This window comes from Poecilia reticulata, linkage group LG17, assembly GCF_000633615.1.
Source record: "Poecilia reticulata strain Guanapo linkage group LG17, Guppy_female_1.0+MT, whole genome shotgun sequence".
Classification (NCBI taxonomy): Eukaryota; Metazoa; Chordata; class Actinopteri; order Cyprinodontiformes; family Poeciliidae; genus Poecilia; species Poecilia reticulata.
In genome coordinates, this window is record NC_024347.1 from 10,624,961 (window position 1) to 10,649,041 (window position 24,081).

At 42.5% G+C, this 24,081-nt stretch overlaps 1 protein-coding gene across 4 annotated transcripts in view; it reads left to right on the forward strand.

Annotated features, from left to right (window-relative positions):
• Positions 1 to 23,819, forward strand: part of LOC103479267 (ephrin type-A receptor 4-A-like) — a 37,566-nt gene extending 13,747 nt beyond the window's left edge. For 2 of the 4 annotated variants that reach the window (XM_017310144.1, XM_008433618.2), the window contains exons 7-19: positions 10,314 to 10,469; positions 11,068 to 11,580; positions 14,123 to 14,247; positions 14,403 to 14,562; positions 14,661 to 14,772; positions 16,232 to 16,290; positions 17,565 to 17,678; positions 17,771 to 18,102; positions 18,227 to 18,436; positions 19,732 to 19,908; positions 21,740 to 21,927; positions 22,079 to 22,264; positions 22,798 to 23,819. In XM_017310144.1, coding sequence (XP_017165633.1) covers positions 10,314 to 10,469; positions 11,068 to 11,580; positions 14,123 to 14,247; positions 14,403 to 14,562; positions 14,661 to 14,772; positions 16,232 to 16,290; positions 17,565 to 17,678; positions 17,771 to 18,102; positions 18,227 to 18,436; positions 19,732 to 19,908; positions 21,740 to 21,927; positions 22,079 to 22,264; positions 22,798 to 22,915 — 2,450 coding nt within the window. In that variant the 3' untranslated portion in view covers positions 22,916 to 23,819. Of the gene's footprint in view, positions 1 to 10,313; positions 10,470 to 11,067; positions 11,581 to 14,122; positions 14,248 to 14,402; positions 14,563 to 14,660; positions 14,773 to 16,231; positions 16,333 to 16,724; positions 16,943 to 17,564; positions 17,679 to 17,770; positions 18,103 to 18,226; positions 18,437 to 19,731; positions 19,909 to 21,739; positions 21,928 to 22,078; positions 22,265 to 22,797 lie in introns of those variants that run through there. The other 2 variants (XM_008433619.2, XM_017310145.1) reach the window with 2 other exon arrangements.
• The last annotated feature ends 262 nt before the right edge of the window (positions 23,820 to 24,081 follow it).

Consider the following 24,081-nt stretch of genomic DNA (forward strand, 5'->3'; position numbering starts at 1 on the left):
CAAAGTCCGGATGAATTCGCAGCGCTGATCCGGAGAATCTCTTGTCTCAGCAGCCGGAGATAGAGACCTGAACGTTTCTAATTGTTTCCGTTAACAATCTGTGGAAAAATGGCGGAAAGGGGAAGGGGAAGGCAGATTTGGATGGAGGAATAATTAATTGATAGAGAACGGTCTTAGTCTTTTCATGTCACTGAGGTTATGAAGTTCGAGAATATTCTTCCCATAGACATGTTAAGCCACTCAGCTCTACTTTATGAATCATTCAAGCATAAGGTAGCTCAAGAGTTGAACCAGGCTCTTACTCTGGATCGTTTGGCTCTTTTACTACTAGTGATGATAGTATTTTACTCCAATATTGTAAATGGAAGCTATTAAAACTACCAGCGATCACAGAATTGAACAGACAGAAAATGTTATTTTAGCACAACAAGGGAATTGCCAAAAACCTGTTCGCTGAAAACTTGGCACACGTTAGTTGATCAAATGATGATGATGCATCTCTCTGGTTTTCTGTCACGGTGTCTATTCTCGATTTCTTCTCTGTTTATCAAGGATTTCCCTTCTGCATTATGTTCATAACGTTCATTCACCTTGTTTTAGGTGTGGCACTTTCTCTTTTGTTATCCCCTTTCAATAAAACATTGCATCATAACAAGATATCCCAGTTTTGTTGTTAACAACCAAACGGTAATGTGTTTTTTGCTTTTTGTTTTTTTCACTGCAGAGTATAGAAAACAAAAGCTTTTATACCTTTCTGTCTAATAAATAGGCTGGTAAATGTAAATGTGGTCAAAGAAACAAAACTAAACTAAAACTTACTGACAGAGAAGGCAAAGTCCACACTCAAAAATAAAAAGACAGACCACTAGGAGGACTGGAAGACCTATTAAGACCTGTGGAATAGACAGTCAGAAGGTCTTATCTAATAGATGCAAACTGCAAAAGTAAATTATAGGTTGACGCAAGACCATTTCAAATCACTGTGTATTTAAAGAGGGTGTTATGTAAAATCAATATATAATGTTATTCCCTCATCCCAAACATACCTGGATGGTTATTGTTCTGTTGTGGATGAAGTTCTTGAATCTCTCATGGCAGTMATGTGGTGGATTCAGTTCTCTACCGCAGAAACCCGGCACTCCTCCTCCTCCAGCTTCTCCCCTTCCTGCCACTCTGCTCCTCCAGACTAGTGGCAGCAGCAATTGGCAAACACCTGTTGGAACTACTATTATCAGTGTATTTGTCCCCATTGCCCCCCCAAGTTTATCATACAAAATACTTCTCAGTCCTACACCCTCAGTCCCCACGGTTGTAAATGAGAAGATGAAGGAAGATAATGTCGTGATGAAGAGCTGCAGGGGGGAGTRTCTGAGAGATTACACATTAAGTTGTTTTCCAACCACAAACTTAACCCACATTATGAGCAATCGTCCAGCAGGGAGGTTAGCCSCTCTTCTTGCAGTCTTTTGCAACTAAACCTGGATTTCTTCAAGCATGTTTGGGTTAGGTTCATTTAGCTCCATTAGACGTCCAACTTACACAACTTACACTTTGCTATCTCTGCTGAAGATAATCTTCCCTATACAGCATGATGCTACCACCACCATTCTTGGTGTTTTTTTTTGTTTTGTTTTTTTAGATTAATGTGCAGTGTTAGTTTCTTAGCTAGATTTTTTTTGTTAATTACACAAAGCACCTTTTTTATGGTTACTGTATCCAGTGAGTATGGACTTCTTAAGGCATCCTTTCGACAATAGCTTGATTCTTGTCACGCCTCCATGAGAGCCAGATTTTTGTAGTGCACAACTAATAGTTGTCCTTGACAGATTCTTCCAACTGGGCTGTAAATCTTAGCAGAATCTTGGCTGCGTCTTCTCTGGTTAATGCTCTCCTCTCCCGGCCAGTCCGCTTAGTTAGACGGTYGTGTCTTGCTCGGTCTCCACTTTCAATATTTAAGGGTTATGAAGACTTTCGGAAGGAACTGTTCATGGGAGTGATTTGTTTTTTATCAGCTTCACATTCTCCTTGTGTTGCAATCTGATCTTGTTCTTTCCACGTTCTAGACTGAGCTGTGGGAAATGTTAGCCCATGCGGTGTCTCCGTGTTGGTCAACCACATTTATCCACACCGAGGAAATCACATTCTTAAAAAAAAAAAACTCCCAGGAATAGAGAACACAAAATTGCTTCGACTTAGATTTAGATGATGCAGGTTTGACATTTAAAAGGCTTCAATTGGATAAATATCCCCAAATTCAGTCAGCAGTAGCTCCACACATCTAAGACCAAACTAGAGACACATGTGCCAACTGGAGTGTGAGAGCCCCCCGTTCTTATTCCCAGGGTAAGATGTGAGAAACAGCTTCAGCTTCATCAAAACTGTAAATCAGAGTTAATAAAAGTCTTGTTCAGTAAGTAGACGACTGCCAGCGCTGATCATGTTCCAAAAAATCTCTGCCGCAGGTCCGCAATATTTATTACCACAAGAAAAAAAAAAGGGAAAATCACAATCGCTGCCTCCATTATGCTCATGGCAATAAGCAGCCTCCTAAGTGGATGCACCACGTTTGTGTTTTTATAAGGAACACAGCCAGGCCGAGCACAAGGGGCCTCCAGGGAGGAAGAGTTTCGCATGCTGGTAGGCAGATTCTGTTACCTTTGAATGGACACAGGGTGGGTCTTTACTCCTGCTTTCATTCTTCCCATTAAGCTACAGTAATCTTTGTCTAGCTTCAGCTGGATTTGTAAAACATGTATGAAAGCCATAACAGGATACCCACCTAGAAACGGAATATACATATTTACKAAATGTTGGGCTCTGCATTTGATTTAACTCCGGATGCTTTCAGATAAAACAAAAAACAACAAAAAAACAGAACAGACTCTGCAGTAAAACTTTAAAGAAGATGTTAAATCAAAGGYGCTGTCATGCAAGTAATGCTGATTTGTAAGTTTAGCACAAGGCAGCAAATAATTCGTAAGTGGTAAGAAATGTTACGCATTTGTATTTCGCCTCCCTGAGTAAACACTTCATAGAAGCAGTTTCCATTGCCAGCTTTGTATACCTGGTTCCTGTTGAAGAAAAGTATCCTCAATGCATGATACTTCCATTGCTATGTTTTATTGTTGGGATGGGGTGTGTAGGATGATGTGCAGTGTTGGTTTCTGGCAGATAGTTTTTGCATTCTGGCCAAAAAGAAAAAATAAATAAATAAAAATCAGCTTTGATCTAATCTGACCAGAGCTCCTTCTACTTTTGCCATCTACCTTAAACTGCTTCTGACAAGCTTTAGGCATAAAGTTTTATGACTTKTGTTGTTTTCCTTTTCATAGTGTTGCATAAAGACCAGGTTATTGGAGTGCACAACCAATAGTCAACTGTGTAAAGATTCCTAGACAGCAGCTGTGGATCTCGGCAGCTGCTTCAAAGTTACCAKGGGGCTAATGGCTGATTTACTAATTCATGCTCCCCTTAAGTCACAACTGCTCTCAATACAGTTTTAACAAACTTCTTCCATTTCAGATTATGGAGTGAACATTCCTTTCTAATTTWTTTWTTTTTTTTACCAAACTCTACTCTAAGCTGTCATAACTTTGTCACTAACATTTCTGGTGTGYCTCTTGGTCTTTCTGCTTACTGATTCTCTACCAAACCTCTGATGCTTTCACACATGTGGACTTCTAAAGTCAGCTGTAGTTATTGGCATGTTTGTGAAGTGGTCTAAATACAAATAGACTCTACATTTCCAGATTTTACCTTGCGAGAAATATTGGAAACCAACGATCATATTTCTTGGCCAAAGGTTCAAGTGGGAGTGAAAATTTAGCAAGTCGCAATTTATATTGACAAAGTGTAATCGCCAGTARCTCCTGCAAGGAATCTTAGCACATCCAAAAACTTGCTGCTATAAAATGAGCCGAAATCCGAGCAGATTCAGACAAAGCGGTGATGTGAAAAGTTCATCTGGAGTGTTGACGCAGGGTAATGAGGATGGAGAGGAGAAGCTCTGGAGAGGAAGAAGGGATTAGATGTTGAATGGGGCAAGAGGGGGTTGAAAGAAGGCCACTGACAGCAGAAGGCAKCAATACATGGGCTGCTCCTCCCACAGTGGTGGAGGGGTCCATCACWGGGAGCAAAGGGGACRAACACAGAAAACACAAGAGAGAGGGACCTCCCTCATCTTTTCTATAGCCCTGGTTAAGATCGAGGTCATGACTGAGCCCGATGAAGACGTCAAAAACCCTGAGTGACAGCCGCTYGCACGCACACACACATGCACACAGGAGGTTTAGCTGCGGAGTGCGGGGTCATGACCGAGGCAGATGAAGACGTCAAAAGTTTGACAGCTGTGATCCGTCGGGGATGATCGGAAACGAGGAAGGAGAGACCACAGAGAGAATCTGAAATGTGAACGATTGGGGAGGCGGAATGAAAGAGGAGCCTTCTGCTTTTTGTCTCTGCCGTTCTCCTCCCATCTTTGTCGTCTGACTCTCCTCAACTTGCARCCCGGGAAGATTGGAATGTTTCTGTGTGTCTGAGCGTTTTTTKTTGTTTTTTTTGCCTCTGTGCTCACTTCCATCCAGAGAGATTTCATGCTTGTGCTTCCCTCCAACGCACCTGCAGTGTCTTGTAAACAGCAGAAAGCAGTTGAGCAGAAAGGCAGCCGCAGTGAAAGAGAGATGATAGAAAGAAGAACCAAGCAGATGATGGAATGAGTGCGTAATCGCTGCATTCAGCCCCTCTAATTATTGCGCGGCGTTTCTGGACTCAGGACATGTTGGATAGCTAACATACAGTGTTTGTGTGTGTGTGTGTGTGTGTGTGTGTGTGTGTGTGTGTGTGTGTGTGTGTGTGTGTGTGTGTGTGTGTGTGTGTGTGTGCGTATAATCGAGTGTGCGCCTGTGCATCGCATCTCTGATTTTCTGCCCAACAAAGCCTTCCCTCGAATGTACTTGCTGTTTGGAGGAATGCCCAGGAATGCCTGGAGAGCAGTGTTGAGGGGCAAACGGAGAAGGAAGTGTGTGTGTCTGTGCAAGGGTGTGTTTGTGTACAGCAGGTGACAGTCTGAAGAAAGACGCTGGAGAGYCACGAGTAATTGTCTGAAATGAGCCAAACTCAGGTTGGGGGGGGAGTGGTTTGCAACCCTCCAACCAGAATCAGACTGCATGCATGTGTTTGTGYGCTATTGTCTCCATCTCCCAGGTTGGTCTTAATGTAGAGGAGCTTTGCCAGTTCCACCAAGCTGTCTATAGCTCTCTGGCATCGGCACCGGCTTTTTTTTTTCCCCGTTTCTCTCTGTCTTGGTCTCATTATYCCTCCTTTCTCTTCCTGAACTCTTCTCTGAGATTTTCAGTCAGGAGTAAGGGGGTTTGCTGCCGCTGGTGGTGGGGTAGAGATGTGTGTCTGATAGGGAGGAGGGGATATTGTTGTAGACCGCTTTTCAAATGCTAATGTATTCACCCTTGGATTTGGGTAGGCATACACACACACACACACACACACTCACCAGTCTTTACACATTTCTCTTTAAACCTCAGAAATTTTAAGCCAGATTTGTGATTTTTCTTTTTGATTTCAATKAGATGGAAAGCAGCCACCCTCATGGCGGGAACTCTAAAGGTTTCAGACAGACGCTCTGAAATCACAGATGTACCGAGCAAAACGTTGAGGCTGATTTGAAATTTAGATGCTGGTTTTCCTTTAACTCTAATGCGTGAAGATGTAAGATTAGCATCCAGAAAATATTTCTAGCTTTTCCTTCTGTTGATTTCCTTTGAATATTTATACTGGAGTAGAGGCGATGTCACCACCACATGTGTGAGGGAGCACTTCTTGCAAAACAGGTTTTTACCACTTTAGAAAGAAGACAAAATGATTGGGGAGTTGACATTGTTCGTGCATTGGTATATCCACTTGAAAACACAACCAATTAAAGCATCTCGCAGTGATGGAAACTTGRGAAACTTAAAAAATGTGTTTGCAAAACAACAGTTCTTTTTTTTTTTTAAATAGGGCTCCCATAGCGTTAGGGCCCTGGGCTACTGCCCTGGTAAGCTCTTTGTATAGTATGGTCMTGCCTAGAACAGTGTTCCCAAATATTTCAGCTTCTTAACCTACAAAAACATAGAGGTAAAAGAGACTTGTGATGTCAAATAAACACTGGAGCCTAAATTTTATTGTATGTCTTTAGAACGATCCCTTCAAACACTTATAGCAAAGTGCGCACTCTCAATAAATGTTTTGCTATTTAGCTTGACTTCTGAAAAGGGGTCTCAGTTCCCCCATCCTTGTCCATTCCTTGTACTGATCCTAGCTATTAGACAGCTATTACATCCAAACCCAACATGGTCTATATGACAAAGAGAGGTGGATACTTCCTGGTCAGCAGCTGAATTTGGCCACTTATTGTTGCTAACTGCATAGCTTATGTGTTTATACTAATCTGAACTCCAGAGTTCCTTAAATCTGACCCCAACTTTTTCTTTCACCAAGTAAAAWGTTGCCAGCTCCTTCGCCGTGTTTGTACACAAGGAAATGATCATCTGCATTTCTACAGGCTTTAATTAAAAGGGGCATGACCCCCGGCAGTCAAAGTGTTTTTCTTTCTTTCGTGGCAGTGGATCGGCCCTTTCATCCATCAATCCATCCCTGCCTCCATCCATCACACAGACAGGTGTCAGGCCAGAGCAGTAAGGGGTACTTCCTCCATCTCCACCCCTCTGCTACGAAGGAACAAGGGATGATGACAGATAACAACGGGTCAAGGAGAATCCCCACACACACACACACGCGCAACCACACATGTGCCGCATACAGTGTGCCGACCAGGCTCTTGCTCGGATTCGCAATGAGCCGCATTTGCATTTTAGGTAGCAGAAGAATGCGTATGCAAATGCCGACAATGCTGATAGTAATCAAAGGGCACCTTCCCCTCCGAGTCCCTCCCTCCTCCTCCTCGTTTTGTCTTTCTCTTCTCACCTTTTTATCTCTCGCTCCACGTCCGTCTTTTTTTTCCCTCCCTTGTGTTGTCTTTTCCACAGCCCTTTCCCCATCCCTTACAATTTCCTAACAGCTGATTTCAGTGTAATTATTGTCCTTTTCTAGCAGGCGGTATAATAACGTGTCCACAGTCAAGACAGTTCCACTCAAATTTTCACCTTGTATTATCGGGACCTGTGTGTTTGTCCCCGTTGCTCCCACTTTATCGTCCGACTCAGGCACTTCCTCGGCCCTCGGTAGCGCAGGGTTAATGTCGGGTTAATGACACCCTCATGAGCTCTTATTCCAGGTCACCAGCACTCGCCCCCTCCTGTCAAAACCAGCGCTAAAGAAGACACAAAGAGCTACAGAAAGCAGAAAGAATAGAGACATGAGAGGGTGCTGACAGAAGTTTATGGCTTCAAATACCTCCCTTTCTTTTCATCCAGGCCGTAAGGACTGGAGAGGACAGAGACAAAAGCAGAGTGTTCCCCTCCTGGCATTCCCGTTGAGTCCTGTAATCAACCTCGAGGTCCTCAACAGTTTAAATGCTTCCCTAAGTCTTTTTTTTCCCCCATTTGATTCACCTTTCGTTCCCGACAATGGACTTATACATACATTGACGGCTGCAAACAAAGGAATGTGTGCAACAGGCGAATTATGACTACACTGCATTTTATCTCTCAGTTGTTTGTATCACCTGATGCGGCAGGATGAAACATTCACAAGATGAAAGTCTCCCGTTATCAGCCGTAAACCTGTATATAAATTTACAGGTTTCGGATGTGTGTTTTACGTGTGGTYTTGTTTCAACTGGTATCGCTGCGGAGCACGTGAAGGATGCCTCAATCGGAGCTTGACGGCTGTACGGAGACGCCTCAAKCWAGTGAGAGTTRTCAGAGAGCGGCGCGCCAATGAGTTGGAGGTCGAAGAGGAAGTGAAGAGGGAGAAAATGGGGGAGAATGTGAAAYGTGAAAAGGATGGGCAGAAGACTGTGTGAAAGAGCAAATCTGTGGAGCCGAGCGCAGATGGGGCAGGATAGTTTGGTCAGAGTAGATTACAGGGAAGACTTCCTCCCTCTCATTTAGCGATGCGAGCGTCATAAAGCACACTGACACATCTGAGCACACACATCATTCCCGCATTCCTATCCACTCCCACTGGGATGTCTTCGAGCGCCTTGGAAATGTGAAAGGGCTGTAAAACAAAGGATGGAACTGGGGAAGCCGGTGAGACCCAGAAAGAAGGATGAATAGGAACTGATGATGAAAAAGGAGGCGCTGAAAGGAATTTCAGCAGCAACAAGCAAAGGTTTTCCTTGTGAAATTAAACATGCAAATAAAAAATCGCTCGAACCCACCACGCTTTGCAATGTCTTCTGCTTCAGCAGTGGATGTCAAGCGGTATAATTATGCACTCATTTATTGCATTGTGGCTCTGTCAATGCATGAACTCCTCGGTATACGGAGAGAAGATTCCCCTCCCTCCGCCACCCCTCCTCGTCTCTCTGTCACCCTCTCTCTTTCTCTGTTTCTCCTCTTTCATGTATTTAAATGTCAGTTGTGTTTGTGTGGGCCGACGGGACTGTGCAGTTTTGATGTATTCACTTCCACTGTTTCTGTTCTCCACGTGTGAGTGGGAGCCGATCAGTTAATGTTCTTTTAGGTGCTTCTTTCTTCGCTCATCAAAAGTCAAGATAATGGAAGTCAAAGTGCCCCTCCCCCTCGCACTGTATCCTTTTCTTTCCTAAGATCTTCCTCTACAGTTGTTTGTCCTTGAGCCCTAAAACTGCAACGGCTGATTAACGTATTGACCAGGATGTCAAAAATAAGGATCGAGGATTAACTTGCATTTGAACCCAGGTCAGAAAAGGCTGTCTGCATCAGAGTGGATAACAAAAATACCCCCTCGATTCCCCAAAAAACAATTATATCTTTAAAAGTTTTCTTTTCTGTGGTACATTTAGCTTTTTTTCTGAGGCTTATTGTAACTTTACCGTCCCAGATTTTATTTACACTCTTTGAGTAAGAACTTTCAGTAGCTGCCGCATCTAAAAACCTCTTTCGTCCCAAGAAAAAAAAAATAATAATAATTTCGGGAAATGTTCACAAAATGTTCTCTGAATTTGCTAAACACCTGGTTGGAAATGTATTCTGTGGGTAAACCTTTTGTGAGGTGGTGTACACCAACAGACTCAAGAAACTGAAGTAAAAAAAAAAGACAATGTGAGTGTGGATCAAGGATGTTTGTGTCAGAGAGTAAGATGCTCTAAAGATTAAGGACAGGATTGAAGAATCTACACCAGAGAACCTCCGCATGGCATATTGGAGTCCAGATCTAAACCTAAACAAGATCTTACCTAGAATGATTAGAAAAGAATCAGTCGGCACTGGATATGTTTAAGCCCCATCCCTCATACTTCACTTGTAGCAGTAGTTGTTCGGAAGTAGTACAGCAGCAGTATGGTAGAAGGACTATGTCAGTCATTGGAGAAGTGTAAACAGATAAGTCGGAGAGAAGAAAAAAAGTAAATTAAAGAGGGGATTTTTTGCAAGATCAACTCTTCATGTTATAATGTTATTTCCTCATCAAACACACATCTGGATTGCTCCTTAGAATCATTCAAGGATATTTTTGTGTGAAAATTCCTTAAATCTCCCACGGCAGCCTGCTCATACAACGCACTGCCCATTTACCCATAGATCCACCTTGGAGTGTTAGTCCCCAGCCGAGCTCCCTGCAACACAGAGCGGCCCTCCCTCCCTCACACCTCCATCTGGCTTGGTGGAAGCAGAAATCAGCAAACATCTTGCGAAACTGCGCGTCTGCTGAGCTAACGACACAAACGGTCCTAAGAATGGTTGTAAACGGGATCGATGAATGGCACGGAGAAGCAATGTTCTCCTTGCCACATGTGGAGACGTGCCGGAAGTGTCAGAAAGGATAGGAGCTTCTTAGAGAGAGGCCATTTCCGAGGCGTCGCATAGGACTATGATGTGAAGTCAAATTTCTTGTTTTGGCATGTAGACGATTTTCATAACAACTGAAGTTAACATAGTTACTTGATTGTAGTATAAAACGATACTATACGGCTGGAAAGTACATAATACTTCCTCTTTAAGGAAGAAACCACAGACTCTCTTTATGTTGGCTCCTACAAACATTCCTTCAGATAGGACCAGCTGCAAAAGCTCATTTACAAGCAACATTATAAATTCAAATCTGAGCTATTGTGGAGGTAAATTGTTACCACTGCAGCTTACGGATCTCTTTGGTGTTCTTTATCAACATGGTTTTAAAGAAGTAATTTGGTGTCTTCTGTCATCTCTCTGCAGCATGTTCTGCTGGTTTCTACAAGTCCAAGYCTTCGGATCCCGGCTGCTCCAAGTGCCCTCCTCACAGCCGCTCGCTTCGGGACGGCGCTCACGTTTGCGATTGCCACACAGGATTCTTCCGTGCAGATTCTGACCCACCCTCCATGGCCTGCACCCGTAAGAGCACAGACACACAAACAGTTAAAATGGAAGCGAAAACACTAATGATGGGTGCGTGCAGTTCTCCCAAATAAAAAGGGAAGAACATGCATTGTTTCCCAAACTCTCTATCTCCTCCCAACAGAAGGCTAAACAAACGTATGTGAATGCCACCCCTGTTTTATAATCCCATTGCTTATGACTAAGGCACCATCTACATCCTGTCTGGTGGTGATAACTACCAGACATTGAGGACTGAATAAATGCACCTACTCTTTCTCTGAGTCTGTGCGAGAGATTTGAGGACGCTGCTCTGTGTGTCTTAAACCTAATTATGCCTATATACAGCACATGGTTTCCTTCGCCTGGGAAAAATGAGCGCACACTTGTACGCGAGTCTCTCTCACACACACACATAACATTAGATGCCAAAAAAGAAAACAACCAAACCATCAAAAGCATCCCGGAGCCATATGGTTTTCAGCGTAATACCAGATGTCTTCATGTTAAGCCAAGGACTGCCCTCTGAAATACCTCTCTGCTTTCTTATTGTTCCTCCTTCCTCATGTGATGTAGATATAAATACAGTCGGTTTTGGTTTTATGTTTATCTCCAGAGCCTCCCTCAGCACCACAGCAGCTCATCTCTGTAGTGAACGAAACATCGGTGGTCTTGGAGTGGGCACCCCCTCGGCGGCTGGGAGGCAGAAGCGACATCAGTTACAGTCTGGAGTGTCTCATATGTCAAACCGGAAGCCATGGTCAGCCTCCACGAAATCACACGGTCTCCCAGCCTGAGGTCCAGCGTAGCAGCCTGGGAATGCAGTCCGACCAAGGGATTGTAGGACCAGAGGTTCAGCTCGGCAGAGGGGTTTTCCAGAGCAGGCCCGGTGAATACCCGTGGCCCGGATCGGAGTCTGCCTCCGGCACCCAGCTTTGTCTCCCCTGCGGCTCAGACGTGCTCTTCTCTCCAGACCAGACTGGTCTTCAGACCACCAGGATGGTGGTGAGCAGGCTCCGGGCCCACACACACTACACCTTCGTCGTCTACGCCCGCAATGGGGTCTCCCTGGTGAGCAGCGCAGGGGCATCACAGAGCGCATCGGTCAGCCTCACCACCAACCAAGCAGGTGAGGGGAAGAAGTGCTGCGTGTGATAAACGTGTCAGATTGTTGACTCCAGTAATAACGAGAAATCTGCTTATAAAGAAGTGCTCCATAAGTGGGTCAGCTGAGCACAAACTGCTGTTTGCTGCGCACCCAGAGGGAGGAAAGATCCCATGAGTAATGGTCAAAACTGTGGAAGCATGAAACGAGCAAGATTTGTATACCTTTCAAAAAATAGCGTCTCGGTGGTTTTTTTAATCTTGTTGTGGTAAATATGTTTGAGAAACATAAAAAAACAACAAAAAAAAACTGTATGCTATAATTATATTTTAAGGCTTAGGTTTATTGTTGACTTTGCTGACTCTAGGCCTACTCCAGGACTTCAACTGATTTTAAAAGTAGTTGTCATTTTTTGTTGCCTGTGTGATTGTTTGGAGCCAACATTAAAATAGAATGATGCTGTTGATTAACTCCACTGACACTGGCATAGATGCGCTTCTTTACTTTTCGATTCATGAGCTGAGTTTAGCATAGCATTTGAGTGCTTTTTTTTACTGATCCTGTTGTCGTTTTTTTTTTTTAATCTAAGCATTTGTTAGATAGGTGGGTGTCCAACATTTGTAACCGGGTGAGAAAATCGGAGCGCCGGTGTAGGCGTAAGGTTGCTCACTGTTTTAATGGAGCATCTGCAGGTGCATGCCCTGTTTAGTTCCACCAAGAAGAGTTACAATGATGTGACTGAAATAAACATAAATGCATTACTGGTGTGCCGGCAACATTAAGCATTTAGGCCTTCGTTTCCATTAGCAAGTGAACGCTGGTTTATAGCCGTCACACGGCATTGAAAAGGGTAAACGACATAATAAACGCAGATGGCTTTGAAAGGTCCTCTTACACCTCATCTTGTTTTAAAAGTGTTAATTGTATGGAAATTGAAATCAAATTGTGTTCTTCTCCCTAAAATAGAACATTACATTAATTTAAAAAAAAAAGTAAACATCTTTATTTTTTATAAGTTGGTCAACCTTACCGTACAGCTAAGCTAAAACAGAGGCAGAGATTATGAAACCCCTCCAAAACAGACAAACTTTACAAAGATCTAACAATTTGCAGTATTTGCAGTAGTAGTATAAAAAGAAAAAAACATTTCAATGAGGTTTTTTGTAAGAAGTAACAAGTAGTTTCAAGGTTTTTCCCAGAAAACTTGCTAATCCCAGTGATTGAACGCCAGGGCAGTCATTCGACCAGCGGTCTGTCATTTTTTTTAGTTAAAAAATGTTTAAAGCTGACAGGAAATTTGAAAATATCACTTGATAATTATGTAATTAGATTGGAAGATTAATACCTGAACACCAACTATAAAGTCTTAAAAAATGCAAACATTTAAAAAAAGACTTAAAGCTTGTTTTTCTACCTTCTCTGGAGCTGCTCATATGTGGAAAAAATGAAGCACATCCCAAAAACATTGTATGTGCACACAAACGACACTAAAGTGTAAAATTTCTATGGGGTGTGCTTTATTTTTCATCGCACCTGTATAAAAGTCAAGCTAACGCATAGTTAGCTCGTTAAACGAGCACGCGTGGCGTTGCAGCTGACAGCGGAACGCCTTTAGCATTCATATCAACCGCACACTGGATTTGGATTTTCACTTTTTACCTCCTCTGCCTCCACTGGAAACTGTTGTTCCTAGTATCCCCATTATATCGTTCATAGTTATTACTTTGTCCTCCCACACCAAACAACTGAATTAATTACGGGGGGGTGCTCTTGAGATGGTGTCAAAAGTATTCAGGAAATCACTGACTTCAATACAAATGAAAACAAAAAAAAAGTTGACGAGGGGGGAGAAAAACGCAAAACATGACGGTCAGGAAATAACTGAACAACAGCGCTGGTGCAAGCAGAGCTGGAGCTTTTCTTACCCTCAGCACGGATCCAAAGAAGCGTTAGAAAAATCGCCCGCATTTTATGAAGTGTTTCATTTTACTTGTGAAGGAGTTAGCTTATGTGTGGCGTCTCCCTTGCACGTGCTCTTTATTAGTTTTTAGTGGAAGCCTTCCCCCCCCCCCTTTTTTTTATTCGCTTTGTTTTTGCGTGCTGCTACATCTGAAGCGTCGTTGCTTCAAGTCTTTATGGTGGCATTTAGATACCAGCACACCTGCTTAGTTCCAGGTGCCTTGGGGAAATAAGTTGCTGTGTCTGCACAGCACGAGAGTGTGCCTGGGATGTGTCAAGTCCAACCTGCTCTGCCATATGGTCCGATATGATGCGAACAGGCACAAAATAAAAAAAAAAAATAAAAAAAAGGGACGGATGCGGATAAAAATGATGGAGAAACGGAGAGTCGTGAGAGTAAAACGAGGCAGGTGTCGAGGGAATAGAAAGTAATGAGGTGCACTGGCTCCAAGAGACTTTGATTAAAAAGCTCAGTGAATGCGCTATTAGCCGCATCCAGAACAGTGAAAGTATCATTTTACAATTTCAGTAGACACGCTTCAGAGAGAGAGAGAGAAAAAACGCCGTGCCACTGTTTAATCTCTACTCATCTTTCGCTACCTCTCAGCTCCCTCTCCAGTTTCATCCATCCAACTCACCGACGTAACAAGGCACAGCTTGTCGTTGGCATGGCAACAGCCCGACCGACCAAATGGGGTCATCCTGGAGTACGAGGTCAAGTTCTACGAAAAGGTGAGCGGCCCCCATAGGTTAACGCGGCCCGGACAGCTGCGTGAATGTCAACACGTTGGGACGCGGTTTACTGTTTCACTCCTGGTGTGGATGGACTTTGCTGTCAGACATTTGAAAGAGACAGTCTTTTTTTTTCTTTTGTCTCGTCTAATCAGGATCAGAGGGAGAGGTCGTACCGCATAATGAGGACCTTCCTCCGGAGTGTGGATGTGGCGGGCCTCAACCCGCTCACTGTGTACGTGTTTCATGTTCGCGCTCGCACAGCCGCGGGATACGGCGAGTACAGCGCTCCGTTTGAATTCTCCACCAATTCAGGTGCTACCCCAGGCATGCTCTGTAGCTTAGGACGAAAAAAGTTTAACCGGTAGTATTAATTAAAAAAAAAAAAAAAAATGTTCATCTCTTTCTGTTAGATCCCTTTCCATTGATCGGAGAAGGCGTGAACTCTGCCTTCCTGCTGCTGTCTGTCAGTGGGGTGGGAGTCTTACTGTTCATATCGGCGGCTGTCTTCATCATAAGTCGCAGGTATAGAAACACACAAGGTCACACTTCAGTCAAAACAGTCGTCTTTGTGCTTTTTATGTTACTTGGAGTGGTTACGGCTAGTGTCCTAGTATTTTATGTTATTCAGGGAGACATTCTAGAAGAGTAACAGAGGAGTCCTAATTAAGAAGCAACTTTTCATTATCTAAAAGCACTTTATTTTTGCAAGAGATCATTGTTAGCAGGGTTTAATGCACCGTCTGGAAAGGTCTGGAAAAAACATGGATTTGATTGATATGTTGCTAAACTACAACTCTTTCCTTTTTCTTTTCCTTTCCTCCTTTCCTCCTTCCTTCCTTCCTTCCTTCCTTCTTCGCTTTCTAAATCTGCCCGTTGTTGTTCCAACTGTTGTTTCTGTTAATGTCCTGGCTCATAAAGCTGCCCTCCTCCTATTACCCCGGAAGAAAAAAAAAATAATGTTTCTACTCTTTAACAATCAATAAATGTAACCTTCTTTTAGGATTAGACTGTTGGAACAGCTAATCACTGCAGATTACCAAGAGAATACACCCAACAGGATCAATGCACGCAATTACATGCTGAAACACAGACAATATTCCACTGAGAAAGCAAACAAGGGTATGACACAAAGGCAACGAGGTGCAGCAGCAGAAACTGTTCACGCTGGTCGGAAACGTTTTAATTTAAGTTGGCAAAGATAAAGGAAGTTTACATTTATTTAGAACGCCCTGCATTAAGCAGGACTATCACATAAAAATTAAATTAGTATTGATTTCTGTTAGCATCTCTGACATCAACGTGTTTTTGTTTTTTTTTTGGGGGGGGGGGGTTTATACCCAGTACGCAGCAACACACACACAAGTCTCCGGATTCTCCTTCAACAGTGAGATTAAATAACTTGTGTTACCTGCAGCTTTTTTTAAAAGGGGGATTAGAGTGGAGACAGTGATTATCCCTTTGTCCCAGGCTTGTTGTTAATGTGTTCAGCTGCGCGGTCTACGTGTTAGCCGGCGCGCGCGCGCAAACGCGCTCCGGTGTCCACAATCAAAGTCACTCACACACACACACACACACACACACACTCACACCTGTTCAGAGAGAAAAGGAGGTTTTGACAGTTTCTTTGTTTAATAGAACACACCTTTTTATCTGCCGCTACCTGAGGCGTCGGCCCTCCTCCCTCTGTGCCTGAAAATGCTTTCATCTGGTGCTTCCCTGCAGGCCGTCGCTCTCTCCTTCTCATTGTTGTCGCCTTCTGTTTGCTGCAAATCCTTAGAAGAAAAACCCAACTTCAGAGCAGCTCTGAGAAATGACGAGAAAATATTAAAAACAAATGTAGGACATGTACGCTTTTTGTCAAGTGAAACGGGGGTCCTATCTGTCCCCTGCAAAACTCATACGAGACTCTTGGGAAGTAACCAAACTTTTAGCGTTTGTTGCTGGTCTTTGTGTGAAGAATGYGTTGTGTTTGACTCCTCAGGAGGAGCAAGTACAGCAAAACCAAGCAGGACGCGGAAGAGGAGAAACATCTGAACCCAGGTACTGAACACACACAAGAAGCCAATACAGTGCTTTGCAAAAATATCCATCCATCCATCCATTTTCTTTCACCCTTGTCCCTAAGTGGGGTCGGGAGGGGTGCTGGTGCCCATCTCTAGCTAACGTTCCGGGCGAGAGGCAGGGTACACCCTGGACAGGTCGCCAGTCTGCTGCAGGGCAACACAGAGACACACAGGACAAACAACCATGCACACACACACTCACACCTAGGGACAATTTAGAGAGGCCAATTAATCTGACAGTCATGTTTTTGGACTGTGGGAGGAAACCGGAGTACCCGGAGAAAGCCCACGCATGCACAGGGAGAACATGCAAACTCCATGCAGAAAGACCGGGGCCGGGAATCAAACCCAGAACCTTCTTGCTGCAAGGCAGCAGCTCTACCAACTGTGCCACTGTACAGCCCCGCAAAAATATCCATGCTTCTTTAATGTTTTCTTTATGGGTGTCTTTTACAACCACATACCTATTCCTCTGGGGAATGTCTCCTCGAGCTTTGCATTTCTGTAGAGTGAATGTTTCCTCCATTGTTTCTTTTAAGCCGGCTCACATTGAACGGAGAGTATCTGGGAACATCAATTTTCAAGTCTTGACACCAATTCCAAATTGGATTTAGGTCAGGGCTTTGACTAGATTATTTCCTTTAACCTGAGCATTTCTGTTGTAGCTCAGACTGTAATCTATAATTGGTTTGTTGTCCTGATGGATTGTAAAACTCATTAAAATCATTTGGAACCTCAACCAGTTCCTACAATCTGCCTATGTCTATCTCCATATGTTTTTAGCTCTGACCTAAAGGCTGATTCTGCCACCACAAAGTTTCATGATGCGATAGTGTSTGCCTTGCAACATGCAGTCTGTTTTCCCCTCATATAGCAATTTTTGACCACATTGTTCAATTTTCAAATTTTTTTGGAGTTTCACAGCTTTTATTAAGTTTTTAATTTTGGTAAAAACAAATTCTAAATYATTGTACCCACTTACCTGCGTATTTATGGAGTACTTTCTTTTTATCTACYACGTCAAATCAGAACGAAATGCACTAAAGCGTGCGGTTGTAGCAGGAGAGAATTTTACAAAGTTTCAGAGATAATCCTTCTCTTTATTATCGCTCAGATTCTATTTGTTGTGCACACTTTCCTAAGCACTCTTACATAACATGCAGTTACACAACTCGTTTTTCTCGCCCTCCTCTTCATTCATCCATCTCCTCCCTCGTTTCCTCGTCCACTCCCGCCTCCCTTCCATGGTAGGAGTCAAAATCTATGTGGACCCGTTTACTTACGAGGACCCGGATCAAGCCATCCACGAGTTTGCCAAGGAAATAGATGTTAGCAGTATTCATATCGAGAGGGTTATTGGCATAGGTAAGTCTCGCTTTGGCGCGCAAGCACACACACAAACCCACACACACATGCTGGTTTGGCACCGACATTGTTGTTTTGCTGTGCACGTGTAGGAGAGTTTGGGGAGGTGTGCAGCGGTCGGCTGCGTTCGCAGGGGAAGAGGGAGATCTACGTGGCCATCAAGAGCCTGAAGGCAGGATACTCGGACAAACAGAGGAGGGACTTCCTGTCCGAGGCGTCCATCATGGGTCAGTTTGACCACCCGAACATCATCAGGCTGGAGGGTGTCGTCACCAGGTGTAAGTGGTGCTGTTGTTCTGGTTTCGTATTAAAGTGTGGAGCAYGGCTTAACTGGAATATTTCTAACTTTTCCCCCTCACTAGGCAAGCCTCTGATGATAATCACGGAATATATGGAAAACGGATCTCTGGATGCCTTTYTACGTGTACGTTGATCTGTTTTCTTCTATAAAACGAATATAAACGTCGTTTTAATTGGTTGATGAAATGTCTTCATCCGCTGTGAGTTAATCAGACGCCATTTTTTTCCTGTGATTATTAATGGTTCAGAAACACGACGGCCAGTTCACAGTGATCCAGCTGGTTGGGATGCTGCGCGGCATCGCCTCGGGTATGAAGTACCTGTCAGACATGAGCTACGTTCACAGAGACCTGGCGGCTCGAAACATCCTGGTCAACAGCAACCTGGTGTGCAAGGTGTCCGACTTCGGCCTGAGCCGAGTTCTGGAGGACGACCCCGAGGCCGCCTACACTACGAGGGTAAGACCTGCGAAGGCAAAACTGGATGGAACATGAAGAAAACGTACGGCGCCTTGCAAAATTATTCACAGCCCCTGAAGTTTTCCATTTTTCTATGTTACAATCACAATCAGCAGATATCCTGCTTTTGTGATTTCAATGAGATAAACCAACAAAAAGTGGTGCAGRTAGAAATTATTGCATAGTTTTCAGACATTTTCACCTCTGAAACTGTGTCATCTGTATTGACTAAAGAGGTTTACGTATTATGATGCCATTTTTCATCGTAGGATTGCTCTATTCAGGGTGATGTGAAAGTGAAATAAAGCAAATGCTTGCACTGGATTTTTTATTTATTTTTTTATTATTGCTTTAAGACTATTTCTAATTAAAAATGATGGAGGCAGCRTATTCTTTTCCCTCATTTTTGCAATTATGCACAAATCCCTGGTCTATCACTACAGGTCTGCAACCTTTAGAGTCCAAAGAGACATTTTTATCCTTTGTAGAGATTTTAAAAAATTAGTCACAGAAGTTACAAAACCTATTGAAAGAAAAACATCCTGTCATTTCTTGTGTATATCTACTGTATTTTCTACAGTCATTTTGAAAGAATCAACATTTAAGTTTTATTATTAGGTTTTAAGACATGCCATATTTCTTATCGTATGCAGCTGCTTTTTTGCAAATGTAAAATTCTCCTTTTGCAGAACATTTTTGTTTTCTATTCATTTTAACAAATGCAAAATCTGCATGTTATTGTTACATCTACTTTTAAATAGTTTTTTTTTTTGTGTGTTTTTTTTTATCATTTTAACCATAGTTCTGAAGAGTCATTGTGAAAGGTCCAAAGGTCCACTTAGGTTGCAGACCCCTGGTCTATTACATAAAATCACACAAAAAAAAATACAATCAAGTTTGTGGTTTTTGGCTTAAATGATAAAATGTAAAAAAAAAAAAAAAAAGGTTTTAAGAGGAAGGAATACTTTTGAAGGGCTCTTTTGAAATTGATAATAAACCAGTTTTATATCCTCCATTGTTTATTGAGTAAATATTTACTGGCTGTTTTATCACATTTTTACTCACAAAAATCGCACGTACTTGAATGCTGCCAAAGCTGTCTGACTAACTGAAACACCTACTTTGGCAAAAAGTTTGCCAAATGCACGGACATCTGTGCAAGAGCAAAAATGATTTTGTTTGAAAAGCCCTTTTTCTCCTCTAGTGAGATGAAATGAACAAGTGAGTCATACCGAATAAATTAGACAACAAAAGGTATTCCATCATCCAGTGAATCAATTATGCTGCTATTTTAGGAGGCAACTGGGTCCTATCTGTCCCCTGGAGGGAAGATCCCCATCAGATGGACGGCTCCAGAGGCAATCAGCTACAGGAAGTTCACCACGGCCAGTGACGTGTGGAGTTATGGGATAGTCATGTGGGAGGTGGTTTCATATGGAGAGAGGCCGTACTGGGACATGAACAACCAGGATGTGAGTAAACAAAGTGGCTTTCCGTGAAGCACTGACTTACGTTTGCCATGTCTCAGCTTCACTTTTATCCTCACATAAAGGTTTATATGAYGTGTTTTGATAGCACACGGGGACGCGACCTCGTGCAAAAGAAACAATTAACCCATATTTGAGGTTAGAGGAATGTACAAACATAGTGCTGGTTTCGGAAAACAGCYCATCAGTTCCCGCTTTTCAGCAACAGTTAATTGCTCCTTCGTTGGGCACTTGAGGATTAATGTTGAAATGAACAATTTTCTAAACATGATTTAAGTCCTGTGACTTTGTATGGCAGTCCAATTAAACTTTTACCTCTCCTCGCTCACCAAAAGGGATTTAGCCCGAGCCAATTTAAATAGCAAAATAAATTAAGCAGATGCTGCTTTTTTAGCGTATTGGAGGGCCAAATAACTTGCACCCTATCCACTGCATTCCAGCCGCCGTCTTTGAACGCAGCACTTACTTAGAAATTACTTTCAAATYGTCTCCAAACACTGCTGAGGCCAAGTTTRGATTGCTTTCGTGCACCAATCTAATTATTCTTAGGATATTTGTTAAAGCTGTAAAGTGTTTTTTACATTGTTTATTTTCATTCTGCAGCCAACAAGCTGCAACTAAATTTAAATTTAGATGTGATATAGTCCAGTATTTATTTATTTTTATTMTTCTTAGTGTCACGTTTTCAGCTTAGAAAAGAGAAAGTCAGTCTGGTTGGTGAAGAAAGATCTTAAGTGGTTTTATATAAATCATATTCACACTTTTTAGTCTGCTGTTGTCTTTTGGGATTATTTTTTATTCCCTTCACACTTGTCTTAAGTGAGTCTGCGGCAGAGGTACTCATTATATCGACTTGTCATGCCTCATCAGCCTCCGATCTGAGAACTTGAGCACACTGTCTGAAATCACACCCTGGGAAGCCACAGAGGAGTTTGTTTGGCTCATTGTTCACCACTAAAGCAGATATAATGATGAGTGCCTTTATGGGGAAAAGCCCTGAGGCTTGCACCACAGTATACTTTTTTTTAACTAGTAGATGGAACCAAATCACCTTTTTTAAATAAAAAAMATAAAAAAAACTTTTAAAAAAGCAATTCATTTAGCTTTTGTCTTAATAGTTTTGCGTTTTGTTTTAATTTGGATTCTCATTGAATTTACTTGTATTACTTTTTATTTAATTTTATCTTTGTATTTTATTTGATCATTTCTTTATTTTCAGTATTTATGTTATGTATTTTATTCTATGTAAAGTTTTTTTTTATTTTGTTGATGTCATAACAAACATCAGTAAAAGATTTTCTGGGTGTGGTGTCGTCACGACTGTGTGTGCTGCAGGATTATGACCTGGTAGGTCAACAATAGTTACAAAATACATAAATATCACTAAATTTGAGATATACCTCAATTTATGGGAATCTGAGAATATTATGTGTATGTGCTTTAATGATAATGATTTTTATCCCAGAATGTGTAGCCTGGGCTACTCACTTTAATCTGCAGTATTTTGTGACATTTCTGTCAAGTATTCAGGTGGCAGTTAAAGGTCAAAGCAACTGGTAATTTGTGCAATTAGTTTATCATTCAAAGCAAAGACGAACATATTGAACATGCTGATCGTCGGCATGTTTTGATTGCCATTTGGCAGGTCTCTGCATAACATTTAGCCCGAAGCGCAGCTGCGTCAAACCGCTGCTGGCACCTCTTCYGAAAGCACRYGCGTTTGGTTCAGTCATTTTACAGACGGCTTAAGTTTTGAAAACGATCGGACAGACGCAACGGTTCCAAGGTCATCCTTGACCCCTGCTCTTTTATGAAGGTGATTAAAGCGATAGAAGAAGGATACAGGCTGCCTGCCCCCATGGACTGCCCTGTGGTTCTCCACCAACTCATGCTGGACTGTTGGGAGAGAGAGCGAGGAGACAGGCCCTCCTTCAGCCAGATCCTCAACATGTTGGATAAACTTATACGCAACCCTGGCACCCTGCGGCGCACAGGAGGGGACAGGTACGTAGCGCATGTCAATGCACACAGATAAAAACAAGCTCATGCGCCAAGGCAAATACTTGCATAGCTACGCATGAACTCCCATATGCAATTTATCACTATTGCAAGTAACGGTCTCCCGCAAAATGAGAATGACTCTATTTTCCTGCAGACCTCCGGGGACCATGCTGGAGTCCAGAGTGGGATCAGAGGTGTGTGTGTCTGTCGTACCAGAGGTGTGTGTGCCACAGTGGTCGATGTACGATTGGCTGCAGTCCATTGGGTTGGAGAGATACAGAGACGTCCTCGCAGCTGCAGGATACTCCAGCCTTGAAAGCCTCCTGGCTCTCACACACCAGTGAGTGCAGCTTATTTTAAATGTGCTTTTTCTGCATTACACAGCGATATGGTGTTGATGCTGATTCTGCTACATAACCACAAAACGACCTGGTGCAGCTTATAGGAAGCAGGCTCCTGCAAAAAGCATTTCTTCGACTTGAACCATGAGCACATTGTGTCATRCTACAAGCATAACAAGCATAACTTTTTGGGTTTAATGTGGCAGATCAACAAAAAGCGTTGATTATTTGCAWAGTGGAAGCAAAATATAMATTTTTAGTTATTGCAAGTGTGTATATTCAGTGTCATTGTACTTCTGAAAGCTCTGCCTTTCAGAAATTCCAWCAGATTTCCTGATTCTGCYGAAGAAAAGCATCACCACAGCATGATGCTGTCGCCACCGTGTGTCACGCTGGTGGCAGCGTCATGCTACATCACACRGTGTTTTGCGTTTTGGMCAGAAAGTTCGATTTGTTCAACTGGAGCATCTTTTTGCTTGAGGCAAATTACACACCAGACATCTGAACCATATGTGTGTTTGTTTCCCCGCAGGGAGACGGACAGACTCGGAATAATCACACCGTCGCATCAGGACATACTAATTGCGAGTGTGCAGCAGGAAATGTTGTCCCAAATGCAACACATGCAACACTCTATGGTCCCGGTCTGAGCAGTTACAAACCACTTGTTTTTTTTTTGAGAAGAATTTGATTTACCTCATCTGTGCACTTTAGAGGAACTGTTCACCAATGGAAGTACAAGAAGTGAAGGCAAATAAGAGGAAAACTATAATGAGGAGCACTTTTGTGAACTTCCATCCTGTGGAGCTTTCTACAAAACCCSGATCTGGATGTGGGCACAGACAGCACTGAGCTCYWGAGAGYTTAGACTGATGCCTCATCCTGTTTTTCTAGCTCTGATTTCGCCTCTTTTCTTTTCTTTTTCTTTTTTTTTATTTTCTTGTCTGTTTGGTGAAGGCTGACATGTGCATAAGCAGAATGGCTTCCAGGTTGTTTTATTTTTTTGCGCTTCACTTGAATTAAATGTATTTCTTTTTGTATGTTTGTTTGTTTTATCTGATGAATGTGTGCTTGCGTGTGCGTGTGTGTGTGTGTGTGTGTGTGTGTGTGTACACTGTGTAGCATGAAATCATTCAACATGAACTCTCCTTGTTAAGATGTGTCGGCTGTCTTCATGTAATCTTAATATGCAAAGTTTAAGAGATAGCGGGAGGACTCAGACAGAATGTATCACTTTGAGCTCTTACTGATTTCACACCAGTGGATTGTTCTAATCAAAGCCTGATTTGATTGTTTTTCTTAATCTTTTTTTTTTTTTTTTTCAAATTGAACAAACTATTGCTTTTGTTGATTTAGACAGTTAGCTTAGAATATCATTCGTCTGTGTCTATATATACATACACACATTCTTTGATGCTGAGGATTAGCTACTTGAAGCATTTTGTTTATTTATGGTCCTTTTTTTATCAAGTTTGTACAATGTAAAATAGAAACGCTGAGGAGATGTAATGAGTGCCATATTGCGTTGCAATAAATGCCAAACTCATTGGTGTACGTCATGCTCGATTGTCTTTGAACAGCGGTGCAGAACAAAAACAAAACAAAACAAAAAAAAACCTTTACATAAATTAATCTTTTATCACAAAAGCCGAMCCTCAACCTGAAAAGTTTCAGAATGATTCACGTTATTGGTTCAAGTACATTTAGTTTGTGGAGGGGAAAAAAACCACGTAGAGAAATAAGTGTTTACCAAAAATCCTGGTGGAACAATCGGTGGCACTCCAGGGTTGATGCTTTTAATGACTTTAATCATTTT